This window comes from Blennius ocellaris (assembly GCF_963422515.1).
Source record: "Blennius ocellaris genome assembly, chromosome: 19".
Lineage (NCBI taxonomy): Eukaryota > Metazoa > Chordata > Actinopteri > Blenniiformes > Blenniidae > Blennius > Blennius ocellaris.
In genome coordinates, this window is record NC_137668.1 from 17711344 (window position 1) to 17729811 (window position 18468).

General features: G+C 41.2%; 1 protein-coding gene across 1 annotated transcript in view; it reads left to right on the forward strand.

The window, feature by feature from the left end:
- Window positions 1-423: 423 nt before the first annotated feature.
- pou6f2 (POU class 6 homeobox 2) overlaps window positions 424-18468 on the forward strand; it is a gene marked incomplete at its 3' end in the record, with an annotated part of 73242 nt that continues 55197 nt past the window's right edge. Inside the window, exons 1-2 of the mRNA XM_080514946.1 lie at window positions 424-467; window positions 6265-6453. Coding sequence (XP_080371072.1) covers window positions 455-467; window positions 6265-6453 — 202 coding nt within the window. The 5' untranslated portion in view covers window positions 424-454. The remainder of the gene's footprint in view (window positions 468-6264; window positions 6454-18468) is intronic.

An 18468-nucleotide genomic window follows, 5' to 3' on the forward strand; every position in this document is an offset into this window, starting at 1 on the left:
TACTTCAAATCTATTTCACTAACAAAAATTTTGTGAAAGTAACTTGAAATAGTTTTAAGGACATTTTTACACTTCTTTCATCACTTTTATGAATATAATTTAATTGTATGACAGGCTGATGTGAAGTTATTGCAAGAATTAAAGGTATTAGACTTGTTTTCATGTAGAATAATGTCTACGGTTTTAATGCAAACTGTGTTTTATTGGAATAAATATAGTTGTGACCAAGTAATCCTCGAAAAGCTTCAGAAATACTCATTCATAAAGGAGAAGCTTCAACTATGGAAAATACCACTTGCAACAACTTTTTATTCAAGTTGTGATAGTACGTGATGTATGGTATTCTTGTATATTTTCAGACATCCTGAACACGGTGGCTAAATGAACCCCTCAGATAATGGTCGACTCCCATGACGCTCCGTCACTCTGCTGACAGCCGCTTGCCAGAGTCCAGATGAATGCCAAAGGTATGATTTGCCTCTTCTTTATTGAGATTGTCTCACACCCCCATCTCGCCTCATCCATCCTCGGGAGATTCCTAATGCACTGATACCAAGAGGGAATAATTTTTTTTCCCCCTTTACAATCTGCTTAGCAATGATTTATTGATTGCGGCTTCCACCCTCACAGAGAATTACCGATCCTTTTTGGGAAATAAGATTTTCACACCTTTCATGAGTGTGTATGTGGCGCAGGTCTCCAGAGACAGTGTGAGGGGAAACTGACTTTGAGGAGCAGCCGTGTGTGAATCTCTGTGGTGTCACTCCGCTGCTGCCAAAGCTACGTCCAACGGATGGCCCAGCGAATCCGTGCCTCTCTACACATCACTCTATAGTTTTGCATTATTTATTGGTTGATAAATACAGTGTCCTCGCTTGATTTCAATATTCCTTCAGTTGCCTTCAAACCATTGATACGAACACTTTCATATCATAAGCATGCAAGGGCCCCTCTAAGGTATATGTATGCATTTCATAGACAAAAAAGGAAAATAATAAAAACAACCCTCGCCTTCATAGGAGGAGTTAGATTAGTGCACCGAAAGCTTTGATGCTCCAGAATGTCAGCTCGGTGGATCGATCTCGCAAAACACACACACACACACGCACACTCACTCACACACACACACACCTGACCAATCAGAGGCGTCTATCTGTTGTGGACCTGCTGGGCACCGTGGTTTACAAGCTTCAAAGAGCTCCTTTTAATACACTGCTTTGATAGCCCTCAGCCTTCACTGACCCACCAAGTATCCACCGGGGAGCGTTTTCATGGAGTAAAGAGGGATAACTGTTGATCATATTAATGAGCGAGGGGAAAGAAAAATCAGCCCAAGTTCACTCGACTACTTGTACCGCTGACCCGCTTTTCTCTGCAGAGACGAGGAAGATGATTTTAAAGATATTGTTCTACAAACTCTCTATTTGCTTATAAAATTACAGGAACTCATAACAATAGTCGGAGGCTTTTGCATGGAAAAATGGTTAAATTGTCACTGAAGCTCTAAGATTTCACTCAGTCGCTGAGAGGGGAACAGTTTGGTTAATAGCCCTAAGGGGGAGACAAATCATCATCTAAACCACTTTAAACATCTTTGACTTGGGATGTTTGGCCTGTGCGGCACATCTACAGAAAAAACACATATACTATTTATTAATATTAATTAATACATTAAAGTTATTGATTGTGGTTGGTTTGCTAGTCTGTAAACAGAGTTGCATTTCTGTAATTAGAATGCCGTTTGAGCTTTTTTTTTTTTTTCATTTTAAAACAGCACTTCTTAGAAAGACTAATTCCAAACCATAATGTTTAGTTTAATTCAAATAATGAATTGCTCACTTTAGTTCGTTATTCCTGGGAAAATTAAAACACGGATGTCAAATGAGATTGTATTATCAAAGCAAACCTTAATGGATAAAATGTAGTTTGTGTTTGCTTGTGCATTGAACAGCTTATTACAGCCTATCTAATTTAGGCTATTTAAAAATAAACAACTGAAACAACAGGGGAAAAACAATACCAAAACAGGAAACAATTGAAAGACAGATCAACTCGGGTAGTTTTTAATTAAGGACCGTGGATCTCATAGCTTGTTAGCAACATTTTACCCAAAATCTTTTGTTGATTTCTGTTAAAAACTGGTTAGAAGACATTATGCTGTTTAAAAAAATAAATTAACCTGGTAAAACAAATACTTGATGTGATATTAGATTAATGTTTAAGCACACAAAAAGTCTGAAAGTGAAATTCAGTGTTTTAGTTGAGACTATGAACTTTCCTAAGCTTTATAGACTTGACGGATCCAGTTTAAAGGTCTGCTGGTCTGCTGAGGCTTTATTTTACACAAACACAGGTAAAAAAATGTGAATATGCATCCCTGGCAAATGGAAGGGGTCCTGAAGCTCATAAGCAGTGTCCTAATTCAATGACCTGATACTTATTCTGAGCAGGTTTTCAATCTGTAGTCTTTGCTCAGTGGGAATTGAGAAACCTGAGGATACCTGAAAAGCGTCTCTATACTAAAAAAAAACCCACAAATGTACATTTTTTCGGTGTAGTCATTTTACACTGGTGTAAAAAGAAAAACAACTGCAGAATGTAACACTAACCACACCCAAAATAAACAGCAAATGCTGAAAAACCACAAAAATACACAAAATACCTAAAGTTTCGTGCGCCACAAATGATGAATTTTCTTAATCTGGAAGTAATTTTCTCAATAGCTACCATTTCATTTAATTTTTCCCTAAAATATTTCAATATGATATAAAACAGATGTGCTAGCTTTGCTTGGTTTTAGGCACCTATCGATCTTAAAGGGAAATATCTTCAAGCTGCTCCCATGTATAAACAAAGAAAAGGCTCAAACATCTGAAACCAGTAAATGTTTGCTGGCTTTGTTTCGCCAAAATGATCAATCAAGCAGAATAACCGGTGCTGATTGACTAATTGATTAACGCACTTACCAGCTCTGCTGCTCTGCCTCCCCATTCAGCTTCGCCTGTGCCCTGATTTTCTTTATCCACCTACAACAGCCATTCAGTGCACTTTCATACAGCGTTATCGGTAAAAGCCATGCGTCGTTTAATAATATTAAAGAACAGTAAAGAATATAGATTTTTGTGTGTGTGCATAGATGTTTGCACACCATCTGCTGCCTCAGTAATGAGGATAAATCACAGCTTTAATTATTATTAATTCAGATCAAATGTGTTTAATTCATCTTTATCTCATTTATTAACCTGGAGTGTCTTGAGTGTTTTACTGAAACCCCTCATCCAGCAGTCTCTCACCCGAGGACAGCTCTGGTGAGACCACCAGCTCTTTTCATGGATATCTGACACTCGGGACTGTCTGCTCGCCGCCGACTCTCCAGCCACCAGGGGCATTTCGTAAGCGGGCGGCAGAGGGGGGCATCAAGTGCTTTTTCTTGTTTCTGCAACCTGTTCCTGAGCTGTGGCCAGTCTAAGTGAGCAGAGACGACAAACCTTTTCCTCCTGCCCTCTCACGTTCAGACATTCAGCAGCTCACATTATAGTTTTAATCAGCAGTCTGAGGTTTAAGGGAAAAAAAAGAGGAAGAAGAAGAGATGAAGTTAATCCGTTACACATCAACTGCTTAGAAGCAGTAATGTAATTTCTTATGGTAATTTTTTTTTTTTTTTTTTTAAAGATATCCCTTTTTATTATGTAATTTTGGCAATAAGATTAGATTTATCCTATTATGTGTAATGATATTACTCCTGTCAGCTCAAATTAATCAAACCATCCAATTTGGGGGCATGATTGCGTATAAGCAAAGCTTGCTGTTTTGTGGTAATTAACAGCTGTGTGAGATGGTGAGAGATGTGTTGCCCCCTTATCCTGGAGCCTCAGAGGCCAGGGGAAGATTAGAGCTCTGATCTCATTCCCAGCACTTGTTTGGAGTCTGTCAGGAAGAGAAATGCCAGCATTAGAGAGGTACCGCCACACTCCTGATATGATGAAATAAGGAGAAAAGGGGAAAGGGAAAAAGATGGAGGGATGGACAGAAAGGACCCTGCCCTTCTCTGAAGTGTCAGTGGCTTGTTTATTCTATTTTTCATCGTAGCTGCTGGGGCAAAGATTCCCATTTTTCCTTTATCCCCCCCCCCCCCCCCCCCCCCCTCCACACACCTCCTAACAAAAACCACTGCTCTCATTTTTTATAGGTCTTGCAAACTCTCATGCCCCAGTGAAAATTACATTGTGAAACGGTAGAAATTTCAGGGCTGCCTTTGCTCTCCGCTGTCCCTCTGAGCTTTCAAACAGTCAACAGACTGTGAAGAATAAATAATAAAAAACTATTGATTATTTTGATGACTGCAAGATTCAATTAGGTATTAATTTTGCCCTCCAGTGGACCTATCAAGCAACTCAAAGGAAAGGAGGCAGGAGGTGGGGGTGGGTGGGGAGTGGACCCAGATGCATGCAGAGTGTGGCCAAGCTCAGACAGAGGGGAAAATGTGTTTACCTCGGCGGGCAGAGGGGTGCATTGATGCGCAGTGTCCCACATTTAAGTGCCCCACAAATGAAGCCCTGATGACTAGTGACATTGTTACCAGGGATATGAGTATTGACCAGTTGGCGCACGTGTTTTTTTTTTTTTTTTTTTTAACGACAGCTTAAACTACTTTTATTGATTAACATTTTCATAGATTATCATGTGTCATATCAAAGAGGGCAAATTGCTGTGATGAGCGCATTAAAAAGGCCCCTCTGGGTAGGAATTCATCGACCACTACAATGGACATGAGTGGTTGGGGGTGGGGGGGGGGGGGGTGTAAGATAAGACCCTGCTTTTCTTTAGTGTCTGTGCCCGCATGAGCTGGTCACCTGTCCCCCGCACAGACATATTTGGGTTGGACTTGATTCATAAATACGAAAACGGGCCGTAGTCCTGCTGCTGTGCGTCGGGGCTCTGCAGCCTGAGGTGGGTTGAACACTGTCTGAGGAGCTTTCCAGTGAGAAGACACAAGGGGGAAGAGACAGAGGGAGTGAAAGCGGGAGGGAGTGTGTGTGTGTGTGTGTGTGTGTGTGTGTGTGTGTGTGTGTGTGTGTGTGTGTGTGTGTGTGTGTGTGTGTGTGTGTGTGTGTGTGTGTGTGTGTGTATACGAGAGAGAGAGAGAGACAGAGAGAGAGAGCGAGAGAGGGAGGAGGTGACATCTCCGGGGCTTGTCTTAGGAAGCAACCTTGGGTTTGAACCTGCAGTGGCCATTCATATACACAAACGTAGAAGCGGCTACTTCTGGTGGTGCAGAAAGCATGTTGTAGCTGCTGTTTGGCTCATTTCAACATTTGGACTTTCTGAAAACTCTTCTTTTTACTCTTTCACTCTGGAGCTGTGTCGAGGTAAGCAAAGTTATTTTTTCGCCCCCCCCAACAGCTTTTTCAAAACTTTATTCACGCCTCAGTTGCGTGCAAGAGATTCATAGAAACCGTCATCTAAAGAGCAGCTGATGTATACATGTATTTTTGTCTATAAGGATGGTTTTTCAGTTAATTTTCCACTTTTTTTCTGAATCCGCTCTATTCTCAGATAATGCGACATAGATGTTGTTCTCTTCTGCTTCCATGTGCTGGCAAAAATATGAGAATAATTGGGCAACAATTTTATTTGGGAGCATCAGGGATTTCATCTCTCGTTTAGATCAGGCCGTCGTCTCGCACTGTGCTGCGAGATGTCACCCTTGATCTCATTTTATGTACCCCGACTATGTGTAAATTGACATAATCAGTGGTGTGCATTTTCACTCATCTTCCCCCTTCAGATGTAGAATTAGATTTATTTCATTTATTTATCACCCTGCAGCCCGTGGACCCTCTTTGTAGACTGCTGTCAGCTTAGTGTTTGCCGAAGATGAGGCACATGTCAGGTAGTAATGAGCCCTTGGAGATGGATGTATCACTGCTTTAGGACTGCAGGGTATAATGGTAAAGCCACGCCATTCGTAACAGTTCTTCACCAGGCAGCAGCCGGCAGTATCAGCGGGGTAGCACCAGCCTCAGATAAAAGAGGGAGCTATGGAGAGAGGGAGGGAGCAGGAGAGAGAGGCAGAGTGATGAGTGAGCGATAGAAAGGAGACGCTGGGCAGGGAGAGAGTGAGTGGAGACACAGAGAAGGAGCCGGCGAAGGGTGAGAAGCTGAAGCGCATCTAACCAGGGGCATTTTCCTCTCTTTTTGTTCCCCCCCCCCCCCTCCCACCCCCCTCCTCCTCCTCCCTGTTTCCCACCTGGGCTCCCGCAGCTCCGCTACAGGATCCGATGATTACGGGGCAGCTGAGCAAGCCGCTGCTCTCCCTGCGCAGCGACATGAGCGCGGCAGAACTCCGGGCGGACGACAAAGCGGCCAGCCCAGACAGCGATCTGAACGACGAGCCCCTGCTCCTGCCCTCCGAGGCCACGGACAGGGAGGGCACTCCCAACAAGCTTTACGGTAAGTCCGCTCACATCCTTCCCCTCTCTGGGATTGTTGGCTGGAGGGCTGGTCTCGGGCAGCAGGTCGGGGGGTTCCAGTGCTGGGACAGGTGTCAGCAGGGTGCATGCAACAAGCTCAGTGCAGTGATGAAGAAGTTGTTGCGTGGCTTTTCTCGGCTTTGTGTTAGTTGGGCAGTTATCAAGATGTGTCATCCACCTCTTCAGACTTTATATCCTTAGAAAAGCACTTGATTTATAAAGTGGGTAGTTGAATGTGTATTAACAGTGCAAGTAAGTGAGTCTTTTTTTTTGCAATGTCAGTCGAAAATACTTTTGTTAAAATGTTATTTTAAATGCAGTGATGATTTATTAGTTTTTCATATTTCATGACAGCATCTGTCAGTGTGTTTTCTTTATATCTAATCTATTTAAAGTTCCTCAAATTTAACCTGTCAGACTATTTTGCTTCTCATTCATCTTCACTGACTTTGTACAGTCAAATACTATGTTGACTTTACTTCATTTATACACACTAACTTCTATATGTAAGATCTAATCATTGATGAAATTAACAGCACAACAGTCAATGATGCCCTAGCGTAATGCAGAGTTAAGTTAAAAGCTGTGTCTGGAAAAAAAAATTCATCTTCAGCACATTTGATGAAGCAATATTTGTTCTACATTTGCTGGTGATGTTTCTTTTTATTGTTTTAGTTTTTGTATTTTTTTTTTATTTCAGGTCGTTTAAGTTGCAAATTATCTTCTAAATGAGGTAATTTCTTTGCCAGCATGAGCATTATTTCTGCAGTTATCGCTTTAATTGAGTGCTGAATGCTGACACTGTTGTGTTTGTGTCTAAATAAGCGTGCTTAATATTATCATTATTATTATTATTTTTATTATTCTCATTATTAGCCGTTTCAGTCATGTGGACTGATTCAATCATTGGAGCTCTTTATGAATCAATAAGCACGATAGAAATAATCATTTAGCAAATTGTCTAATTATCCTTTGTAATAATAAAAAAAGTAATCTTGCTCTAAACATTAGTTTTATGTTTGAATGCTTCCAGCAAAATGGCAAAAAACAACATATTTCTGTTATATGGCACTGTGAAGTAACTGCAGATTTAACAGGTTTGTTAAAGAGCTTAATGAACTTGAATTTATCAGGTTATTTTTAAGGACGTGATCTCCTCTTAGTTTTATTATTTGTCAGTTCTACTCATCTCTACATGCCATACTACTTCCAGGATTTTTCTTTTCTTTTCATTATTTTGTTTTTAATTGTAGCAAAAACATTGCTTTCCAAAAAATAATGTTTCTTTTTAGAGCAACAAACATTAAAGGTGCAAAAAAGACAATGATTTGCTTATCATTTACCCTTGTGTCAAGTTTTATTATTCTCATTACGTTTCTCATTGTTTGATGTGGATGCAAGATGACAAGTGACAAAATCCCCCTGTAATGGCTTTAGATGTGGGTTTTGAATATTTATACAATCTTCGGTGTTTTTCTCTGTTTGTTTTTCCCTTTCTGAAAGTTTAACTGCATTTGTGTCACCTGGTGGAAGTGTATTAATGTGTAAGATGTTTTTTGTGTATATTTGTTTTGTGGTGGTTAGAAATTTAAAATGTGTCTCCTGTACTTAGCATGCAGAGTTTTAATAAGAATTGTTCAGGGAGGATAAGTATGTGTGAGTCAGCCTGACATCGTGTGCTGTGCTGTGGAAGTGACAGAAAGTATAGTACAGTGCCTATAGGCTGAGCTCGCCAAACATTTGTGAACAGAATAAAATAGGAATTTGGAGGAGGGAGAGCCAAATATTGCTCTCAAACCTAATCAGCGTGAGTTCAGCTGTCTTTTAAATCCTTATTTCAAGAATAACCTGAGGCTAGTCTTCTAAACAAGGACTCCGTACTGCAGGATTTGTCTCAAAAGTGTTGCAATTTGGTTTAATAAGCATCAAGTCTTTCCTTCTTTCTTCCTCTCTCATCAGTTTTGACTCCTCTCCTGTTTCTCACTCATTTCTTTATTTCTGTCATGCACTTGGATAGCAACAAACTCTTTGCCACTTCTTTATATTCACAGCTATTTACTTCCGGGCTTTTGTGATTGAGAGATTAAATAAAGCAGGCATGGTTTTAGTCATTTCTGAGACTATGAGATTAGGAATTGCGTCTGTTTTCTGCCCAGTCAATGCCGATGGTTTGTCATCGCTCTAAATGTGGCTGGCCGGCGCTGCTGCGGGGAAACTTGTGAATTTTGGGGGATGCTTTCTCTCTGGCCGTTGGCGAAGCCCTGGGCTGCGCCAGCAGCAGGTTCAGTTTGGGAGCCGCTGCCCACATGACCTGTCAGGGAATGGCGAGGAGACGTGGCGTGTTCGTGTCTTTGCTGGAGGGTGGGGGGGGTGGGGGGGTGGAGGGAGGAGACAGGGAGTGGGGTGGCGGTGGGGGAGGGTTTTAAAGACGAGAGACTCAGCATTTCTTTTTCTTTAAATGTTTCCAGCCTGAAGGGAAAGGTGTGGCGCTCGCGACTGGTCCTTCTCATTTCTGTACTTTGAAGAAATGACGACGGTTGTTGTTCGCATTTGATAAATTGTTTGAAGTTGTGGTGTCGTGAGTGATTGGAGTTGACAGTTTATGTTACTTCCCCCGACTTGAGTTCGGTCTGTGATGCTTCTGGAAAACCAGCTCAGCTTGACGTGTTGCTATTAATGTGAAAGCTGGACGGTTAATTTAAGTCCTTCAAAAGGTGCTGCTTTCACACAATTAACCAGCAACCAAGCTGTTATTACAAATCGAGAGGGATAAAATGAACATTTGATACAACTGTTACATTTGATCTATTATTAACAATTTGTTGTTTTCTTTATTGTAGGTTTTATCAACATCATATTACAACATCTTTTAGTTGTATTTGCTGTGAACTCTCATGGCTGCAGAAAGAAATACATTTGCAAGTCGCTGTTGTATTATCGACACGAATGCCACAGTTATGAGAACAACCCTGAAACGAGCCTTTAAACTAGGCTTTCCATTATTCAGTGGGTTTCTTTATGTGGCTCAGCTCTGGTTAGAAACCACAATATTTAGATTCTTGGCATTTACTGTGGGTAAAGTCGCTGGAACCGAAGGTGCACTTTGATTCTTTACATTCAGAAGACACTTTTTGTACTTTTTGTACTGTTTCATGCCTCTTGTTTTATGAAGATCGCATCAATAAGTTGTTCCAGTTTCTCGATTGACAGAAACCTCACACACCAACATGAGTGTCACACACACTGAAACCACACGCTGATAGTTTCAAGGAAATGAGACTTTATTTGCTCTCCTAGAAACTTGATATTACAGTGTACACACACACACACACACACACGCACACGCACACACACACACACACACACACACACACACACACACACACACACACACACACACACACACACACACACACACACACAGTGTCTTTAAAAGTATTTTTTTTTAAAGCAGTTTTTTTTGCCGGCGCTAAAGAGTTATACACTCTAGATATAAAGCATAATAAATATTGATCTCCTGTCACTTCATAACCTGATGATATCTATCTATCCCAATAAAAGTTATTTTTTTCCATGACAACATTGAATAATTGTCACTGATTATATGTGATATATACATTGTTGTGTTTATAGCCTATCAATGTTTTGTTTTGGGGGTTTTTTCTCCAAAGTTGACATATAACTTCAGTGTTGGTGCCTAATAGGAGTTTGTGCCAGAAGGAGAAGTCAGTGGGACACGATGACAGTAGCGGTCATATTTGTCTACAGTAAATTGTCCACCTTCTACACCCACCACATGCTTACTGTTGTGGTGAAAGGGTCGTTCTCCTAAAAGCTTGCCTGTGCAAATAGTCTTCCACTTCAGGTAACAGGGGCTACGAGGCACCACAAACATCCTGCTGCCTTGTATTTATTCCAAGTAGAAGTGGACATTAGGTGGGAAAGCTGTGGTTAGTAGGGCAAGCAATTTTTTTTTTTTCAAAGGACGAGATGGTGTTGGATGCGTACAGTTTCTGTCTTCTCTTCTCAAGCAAATCTCCCCCTTTCAGACATCAACAGACAAGATAATAAGACACTCAGAGCACAATTCCGTATTATATTCAGCAACCAAAGGCTCATCTCTTGTCAGTTTGCATTTACTCTCCCAAGGATGTGACGCTTCTATCATCATGCTGTCAAAGAGAGCCTGGCTGGAACGACAGGAGCACTCATTTCATACACTTACTGTCTACATGAAATGGTCTGCACTTATACGGATTCTGCCAAAATGGTGGGACATTTTCACAAAGGTCACCTAGAGACCCCCCTCCCCAAAAGAGCAAAATGAATCTTCATTGATTCCCGGTATTGGAGGTCAGTCAGAACAAAAAAAATCCTGCTCGGATGCTGCATCTGCCGCGACGTTGCACATTGCTTTTATGTTGTTGTTGTTTTTTCAGGTGTATTAGGATTCATTTACACTCAGACTGACCACTCCATTCCTCAGATTAATTTCCCTTGAACATGTAAATCAGGTAGCACATGAGAAAGGTAGCTGTAGCGCTAAATCAATTCTTCAGTGCAAAAGTTTCTTCAACTATTGTTGTGTTAGTCTAAATAGGATGTTTCCCAATTTTGCATTTAGATCTTAACTTTTGTCATGTTTTATCAAACTCAAACTCTAACAAAATCACAGTATGCATGCTTTTAAAGTCCTGCTAATGGACGTCATCATCTTCACTAAATATTTTAACTTTTTCAAGTGTTATTTCTAACCTTGTTATGATAAGCGCCACTTAATTCAGTACACTAATGTGTCAAATATGAACATACTTGGTGATACTTCTATGCTGTGCAAAGGAACAAGCGACTGTCTTTCCTGCAAAACGACCTTTTTCATACACACACGTAATCTCTCTCACACACACACACACAAACACACACACACACACACTGCTTCAGGCATGAGTTCTTATTATTTTTGTGTAATCAGCTTAGTGAGCAGGATACATGGTGGGATAGCCTGCTTACTGATGCAAAGAGGCTCGTAATGTTGTGTGGTGAGGTTAAGTAATAAAGTGGCGCAAAACCCAGTGCTGAATGAGCGATGCTGAGTAAATAATAAGAGTGGATAAAGGACCGAGGGGGGAACAAGTCTCTCCCCAGGAGGTGGATCTCATTATGGGGATTTCAGCTATCTGCGTAAACTTGAAAACAAGCTTAATGCATGCCTATAAAGCAGGTGTAATACATTTGCTAATGTGCCCGCAGCGACCATGGCTCCGACGACACAATCACTGCGTGTTGTGGAGGACAGGGCGGGAGGACGAGCGCCAGGCGGACAACTTGTTTATGTAGCAAACATCTGCAAAGGTCGTCAGGTTTCACGGATGCTTGTTTATGCAGAAATGACTTTGAGCAACACATAAAACTTCACAATAATGGACAATGTATTTCTCCCCATTGTTTGTGTGTTTAAAGTTAAGATTATTTATTTATTTTTTGCCACGACTAGAAATAAATAATAATAAAAAAATAATAATAAAAGCACATTATAAGTTGTATAGGCAGCCAGCTGGGGAGAGAATAAATTGAATTTTCGGTGTGCATCATTTTTAGTGACACACTTTCTTTAAGTTGGAAATTCATTTTCAAAAAAATGTACATGTGTATCATGCGCTCCATAACCAATATCAATAAGCCTTTCATGTCGGGCTAACAAAGAACCATCACATCTCCTGGCACGGACACGGTTGGTGTTGTTGAGAAGTAATTGAAGCTGCAAGGGTCACATTTTCGGAATAGAAATTACAGTCTTGTCTTTGACTTGTGTGGCGTGAACCAGAGATGCATCCCACAGCCCTCGTGTCCTTCACAAGCCTTTATTATTTATAACGCTCACTCTTTGAGCAATGACCAGTACTAATGCATAACCTTCTGTCCTTCTGGCTGATTCGCTTCCTTTGAAACCAAAGATTGAGGCAGGAGAAGTGGGTGTTCGGTGGATGAGGAAGGGGTGTGGGCTGGCAAAGGGGGGGGGAGCGCAAGTATAGGGCAGTGGAGATCCAGGCTATCGAGAAGTTATTATGTTTTTTTTCCCTTTATATCTGAGGATGTGGAATAACACTGTGATGCTTCTTTTCTACAGAATAGAGTTATGGGCTTCAAAGCAATACTATTTCCTGACGTCGCTCCTTACTCTATTTTTCTGCTTCACCAGAATAATGTGCTGGGAGTGGTGGGGTGGGGTGTCTCTCCGATACATGATTATATGCTGGTTTCCACATGTACCCACCCAGGCCTGTAAATATGACCGTAACCGTTGTAATACAATAGCAACTAATGCAGTAGATTTCGCAGAGAAACTAATTTCGAGATAAACTCTGTTTAAGTGAGGTTCAGTGGAGGTAAGATATACTGTCATGCTGCCCGTATCACCGGATGTTATCCCGTAGTGATTGAGCCTCTGCCGCAGCGCCGCTGTGATCCATTGTTATTATAGCTCTGTGACAGAAGGAGCGGGTGAGGTGGGGTGGGGGTGGTGGTGGTGGTGGTGGTGGTGGTGGGGGGTGTCGGGGGGGGGGGGGCTTTGGGGGGCAAAGGGTAGAAAGTGGGACATAGGCAGCATTAGCGCCGAATCGCCTGGGGGGGCTGAGGCTGATGTGTCAGGCATGACATGTGGGTGTCTTGTCCTCACACACACACACACACACACACACACACACACACACACACACACACACACACGCACGCGCACGCACACGCGCGCGATGCCAGAGTGTCCCTCACACCCCACCGGCTACTTCTTAATGTCCTGCAGTTGACCAGATGCAACTCAAGTTAGACAAAAATAGAACGAGATGATTTTACCTCCAAATGTTGATGCAAATTCTGGTTGATCAGCAAGTATGTAGCAATTATATTTTGGGGGATTATTGATTTATATGTTGATATTATTTGAATTAATCATTGATTCTATAAATGAGTAGAATAAAGTCGATCACAGTGTACCTTCAAGAACTACATGATTTGTTCAGTCACTTTGTAGAAAATCTAACAACCATTTTGAAAGTCAGTTTTTTTTTTTTTTAATTGAAGGCTAAACTAAAAACATGCCAATCTTTTTTGTTCAAGGCATCTCAAGCTGTTTAAAACAGCTTTCCAATTTTCTGACCTTTTAAAAACCACAAATATAATTGAATCGTTGAGAAAGTGATCATGAACATCATTCACCAAATCAACAAATAATTACTTGAAGATGTATCTTTATATTGCTTGTGTTAACAAAACAACTTTGGTGTTATCACCATATTTAGCTTGCCAACATTTAAAATAAAAAATAAGTTGCACATTTTTATGAATGCCTGAAATCAAGAGATATTTTACGTTTCTTCAATATGACAGTTAGCCTTACTGTGCATCTACTCGTCTTTGATAAATAGCTACAGTCTTACCTTCAGTTTAATGTAGTAATGTTTTGTCCTCGTTAAGTGAAGTCGTCATTATATCTTAAATAGCTGTACAGTATCTTTAGTCAATGACCTAAAAAGCAGTGCAGGATAGAAAAATCCATTACGGAGTGATCATAGGTAAATATATAGTCAGACTGAATGTCCAAATATGTTAACATCATACAACATACTACCAAAATTAAACCTTGACGTGAGCCTCTAAATTTTAGTTGTTTGGTCTGCAGGGTTGTGGGTTTGTATGCAGACAATATATAGATGTCAGACAGAGTGAGGGGAAGGCCTTTTTTCATCACAGGGTTGTAGGCCGCAGGCAGCAGAATCCTATTTACAGCAAATATCATTTAGGTAATTTAGAAGTAGGAGCAATGGGGAAGCAGGCATCTCCTAAAAGGCTTACAGCTCCCTAAAGCTAGTCTTCATCTCGGCGTCCCACCTTTGCTGATGGCCATAAAAGGATGAAGAATAATTTGGATTGTTATTTGCCTCTTTCAACCCTGAGCTAATCAGGTTGACATTGCTTTGGGGATGAGGACGACGCTCCAGAACAGATGTGCTCATGTGCAAAGTGTACCGAGTCCCCTGTGAGGAGGCAACACAAAAGCCCTCTTTCCTCCTTTCTTCTCCTCTTCCTCTTCCCCTTCTCCGTCTCCCCTCTCCCCATCACACCGTCTCTCCTTCTTGACCTTTGAAATGGGCATTGCCTCTTCTCACCAATTTACCTCCCTCTGGTCCCTCTTGTGCTTGTGCTGCTTCCATCTCCACTTCACCATCAAGGGAGAGACAGGTAAGAGCTGCAGCAGAGCACTCTCATGTCAGAGAGCCTGTTGGCGAAGACCTGTGGCCACGAGCGAGGGGTTGAAGAGTCACAGCGCCACATCCTTCGCTGCTTTGACTATGGTTTGCATGCAGATGCACCATCCATTTATCACATGGAGGGTTTCCACAACGAACTGAAGTGCACTATTTTGTCTTGTTTACATTGAAAACATGCTGCCAGGGAAGACACCCATTACTCCATTGCATCGGTTTCCCCTTTGCTTGTCCTTCTTCTTCTCTCCTCCGTCCTCTGAGCCTTTGCTGTTCTGCTGGTGGCCTAACAATCTCCTCAGAAATAGTCAGAGAACTGCTGAGGTGTAAAATCCTTTCTGTTCGGCGCACTCCGCAGCACCACCTCCTATGTAATTCCCTAACTCCATAATTCCACTTTGTGCCAGAATAATGAATGAGATAGACCCCCCCCGCCCGTTAGGTCTATACCCTTGTGCGATGAAGAATCTGGCTTTAATGTCGAAGGCCCAGAGAGATTGCGGTGGCCACTTCTCCCTCTTGCCCTGTGCTGTGCTCTTAATTAAGGAAATGACAGCTCTCCTCGCAGTAGCAGTCGCCATAATGTAGCTAATAGTGTTACAGGCAGACACTCAAAAGTCCGTCTCTGGTGATTTTCTATCCCCAGAAACACTATTGACCTATCCCTTGCAGCTTCTCCACCCCAGCCTCTAAACAGAGTATTACTTCCCTGCAGGTCCAGAGGGAGCCATCAGACTAAGAGCACCTGGAGTTATTGGCAGCAGATTATGCCCTGTGTTATTGTTGAGGGCTTTGGTGGGAGTAATGAAACACTAAGCTGAATCACTGGTGATTTGGGCTCTGTTGCATTCTGCAAGGAGTTAAGTAAATCACTATGGAGCTCACAGTGCATACTATGGGCTGTTCTTTTCCACACAGCACTGCATGTAACATTACATTTTTTTTTTTTTTCGTTCCACGTCGCTTTAGATTGAACAACGCAAAGTGAAATGACCTGACTTTCTCTAAGCTCGCTGCAATGCCACATAAACTTTCCAAGTGGTATTAACAAAATCAATGGACTATCTGGCACAATTGGTTGTGTATTGATGGAATTAAACCTTGTGTATGATGTGGCTTGTTGTGTATCTGGGATCATCCTTTACGCCTCAACAGCTCACAGATCCTAGCGTAAATGGTTCGAGTGAACAAAAGCAGCACATTTCTGATGATGACAATATTATTATTTGTCGTGGGTTTATATGTTTACCACCACTCCAGAATGTTCCACCAAGTAGACAATTAAAGATGTGATTAACTTATAATCTTCAGTCTTTTTAAATGTGGAATTATTTTCCATGGATTAGATTTCAGTGGGAAAATGATTGACATCATCTTAATAGCAAACACATGCACTCAGCCAGACGTTTTGAAAAGAACCATTATAAAAATGGGGTAGGCTGTTCATTCTGAATAGCCCGAATCGTTACCAGGCCTCTCTGGTACATTTGACAACTTACATAATGCATTTCCACTAAAATAGCTTAAGTGTTAAAGCTTCTTTTATGGGCAAAAATTGATTCATAAATGCACTGAGGCAAAAGCTAACGTGAACACAAAGCTTTCAATAACACCCATTTTATACAGACTGTCAATGTATGAAGCGGTTGCATTAGACAAGGTGGCATGCTGATTGCTTTATGAAATCCAGGCTAATTGTTTTGTGGTAAAGTCCTTGGGGCACCCTGCATTAAGACAGGCCGAATGAAGTCAAATAAATATAGCTCTTTGCCCCCCCCCCACCACAACACGCGCACACACACGCACCAGAGAGGCCTTCTGCCTTGTGTGGCATTGAAAGTCGCTCCCCAGTGGCCACTTTGGTGATCAATGAAAGAGAATTTATATAGTGGTGGATATTGGCAATATTTCCATGCCATAAGTCACATCAGATTGCACCCTTTGCCCTGCAATAAATGTAATTATTTAACTAACATAAGAAGCATTTTCACTGTACACTTCAGCCTTTCACTGTTACATAGTTTTTTTTAATTGATATGACTTCTTTTTCTTAAGTACTCAGTGAAAGCAGGCATGTGTGCTTTTATAAGTTTGCTTTTGTTACTCAAAGGCATTTAGGCTGTTACAATAGCAATTAATCTGCAGAGAAAATTCTAAACTGAGATGTAGTCTGAATGTCCCAGATAAATGTGGAGCTATGTTGAATGTGCGTCGCTTGTTCTTTCATCCATTTGGCCTCTTCTTTCATCTCCGCTCACATCAATACATCCATTCATTCCATTTTATCCATTGTGTGACCTGTGTATAATCACAGCATCAAAGGACTTTCTTTCCCGTAAAGGTTTGATCGAGATATCCATCCCCCCCCCTTCTCTATGCAGTATTAATCGCCATCTGGAAATCCATTTAAGAATCATTCACATTGGATAAGTAGATTTTTTTCTTTTTAAAGAAAAGAAAAGAAAAGCAAAACGTGTCCAAAGATTCCAGTAATAAAAAAGAATTGAAGATTGACTCCCCGGGTATTTCTGCTGTCAGCTATTTAATTTGGTTAAAGAAATTACACAAATCCTTTGGGGGAAGATGTGCATGTGTATTTATTTATTATTGATTTTTCCTCTTGCGATAAATATGTTAACGTTACAGATATTTGCAAAGGGATGAAGCCGTCTAAGTTATTGTGAAGTGATGCAATGAAAGGAATCGTTTCTCAGTAAGCCCGCCACACTGTTTATCAGATAGAATACATTATTCACAGCCAATATCTTAACTACAGTCATCAGCCACCCTCTCTGCAGCGTATTGATGACTTTATAGAGTCTCCTTATTTCATTATTAGTTGAATATCAGTATTTAGCTAATTGACTTTGTTATAATGGTAATTGGATAATTCTCTGGCATAAAAGTCGCTCAGTAGCACTGCTGGGTTTATTAATGTTATCACAGTGTGGCAGCTGAATTGCTTCTGAGATTGTTGGAAAGTTTGACTCACAGTAAATGAAAATAAGACCGTTTCAAGTCTAGAGAGGAGAAATTGCTTTAATTTGATAACATCCAACCTGAGAATTAACTGCTTAAAGGCAATACCCCTCAAGAAATCTGGCTTAACGATTATGATATTTAGTCACTGCTTTTGTCAACAAATTTGAAAACCAACAGCAGATTGTGATGATATCGCAGTTTATTCATGCGTTTGTATCGATTTAAACACATCCACAAAGTACTTCCTGTGTGTTCGGATTGATCTTAATTCCACATACTGAGTGCACAGGGTGGGGCTGAGCCCGGCGTGGCCTGTAATGGGTGAAATAATTGGTGAAAAGAGACTCGCTTGTCAAAATAGTCGCTGTGTTGTGAGGCTGATAAGCGAGAGGATGTGGACCTTTATCGAGACGCGGGGCCATCCAGCCAGAGGTGGAAACCAGCTACAAAAGCAGGCTTCCCCTTGGGCTTTCACATCAACCATCAAATGCTTGAGGTTCATTTGTTAGGTCATGCCATTCACCAATTATTTGGATTTTATGCAAAGATGAAATGATTTTAGTTGGCGGAGGGGAGTTTTAAATGCACTGCATAAATATACTTGACAGGCAATGAGATCTTGCTGGCAAGGCTATTGAATGGCACGTTTTGTATGAAGCTTTTATGAAAAGGCTGGAAACCACTGCCTGCCCTGTATGTTTAGCAAAAAAGGAAAAAGAAAAAGAAAAACCTTTTCAAGCATGAATAAAAAGACA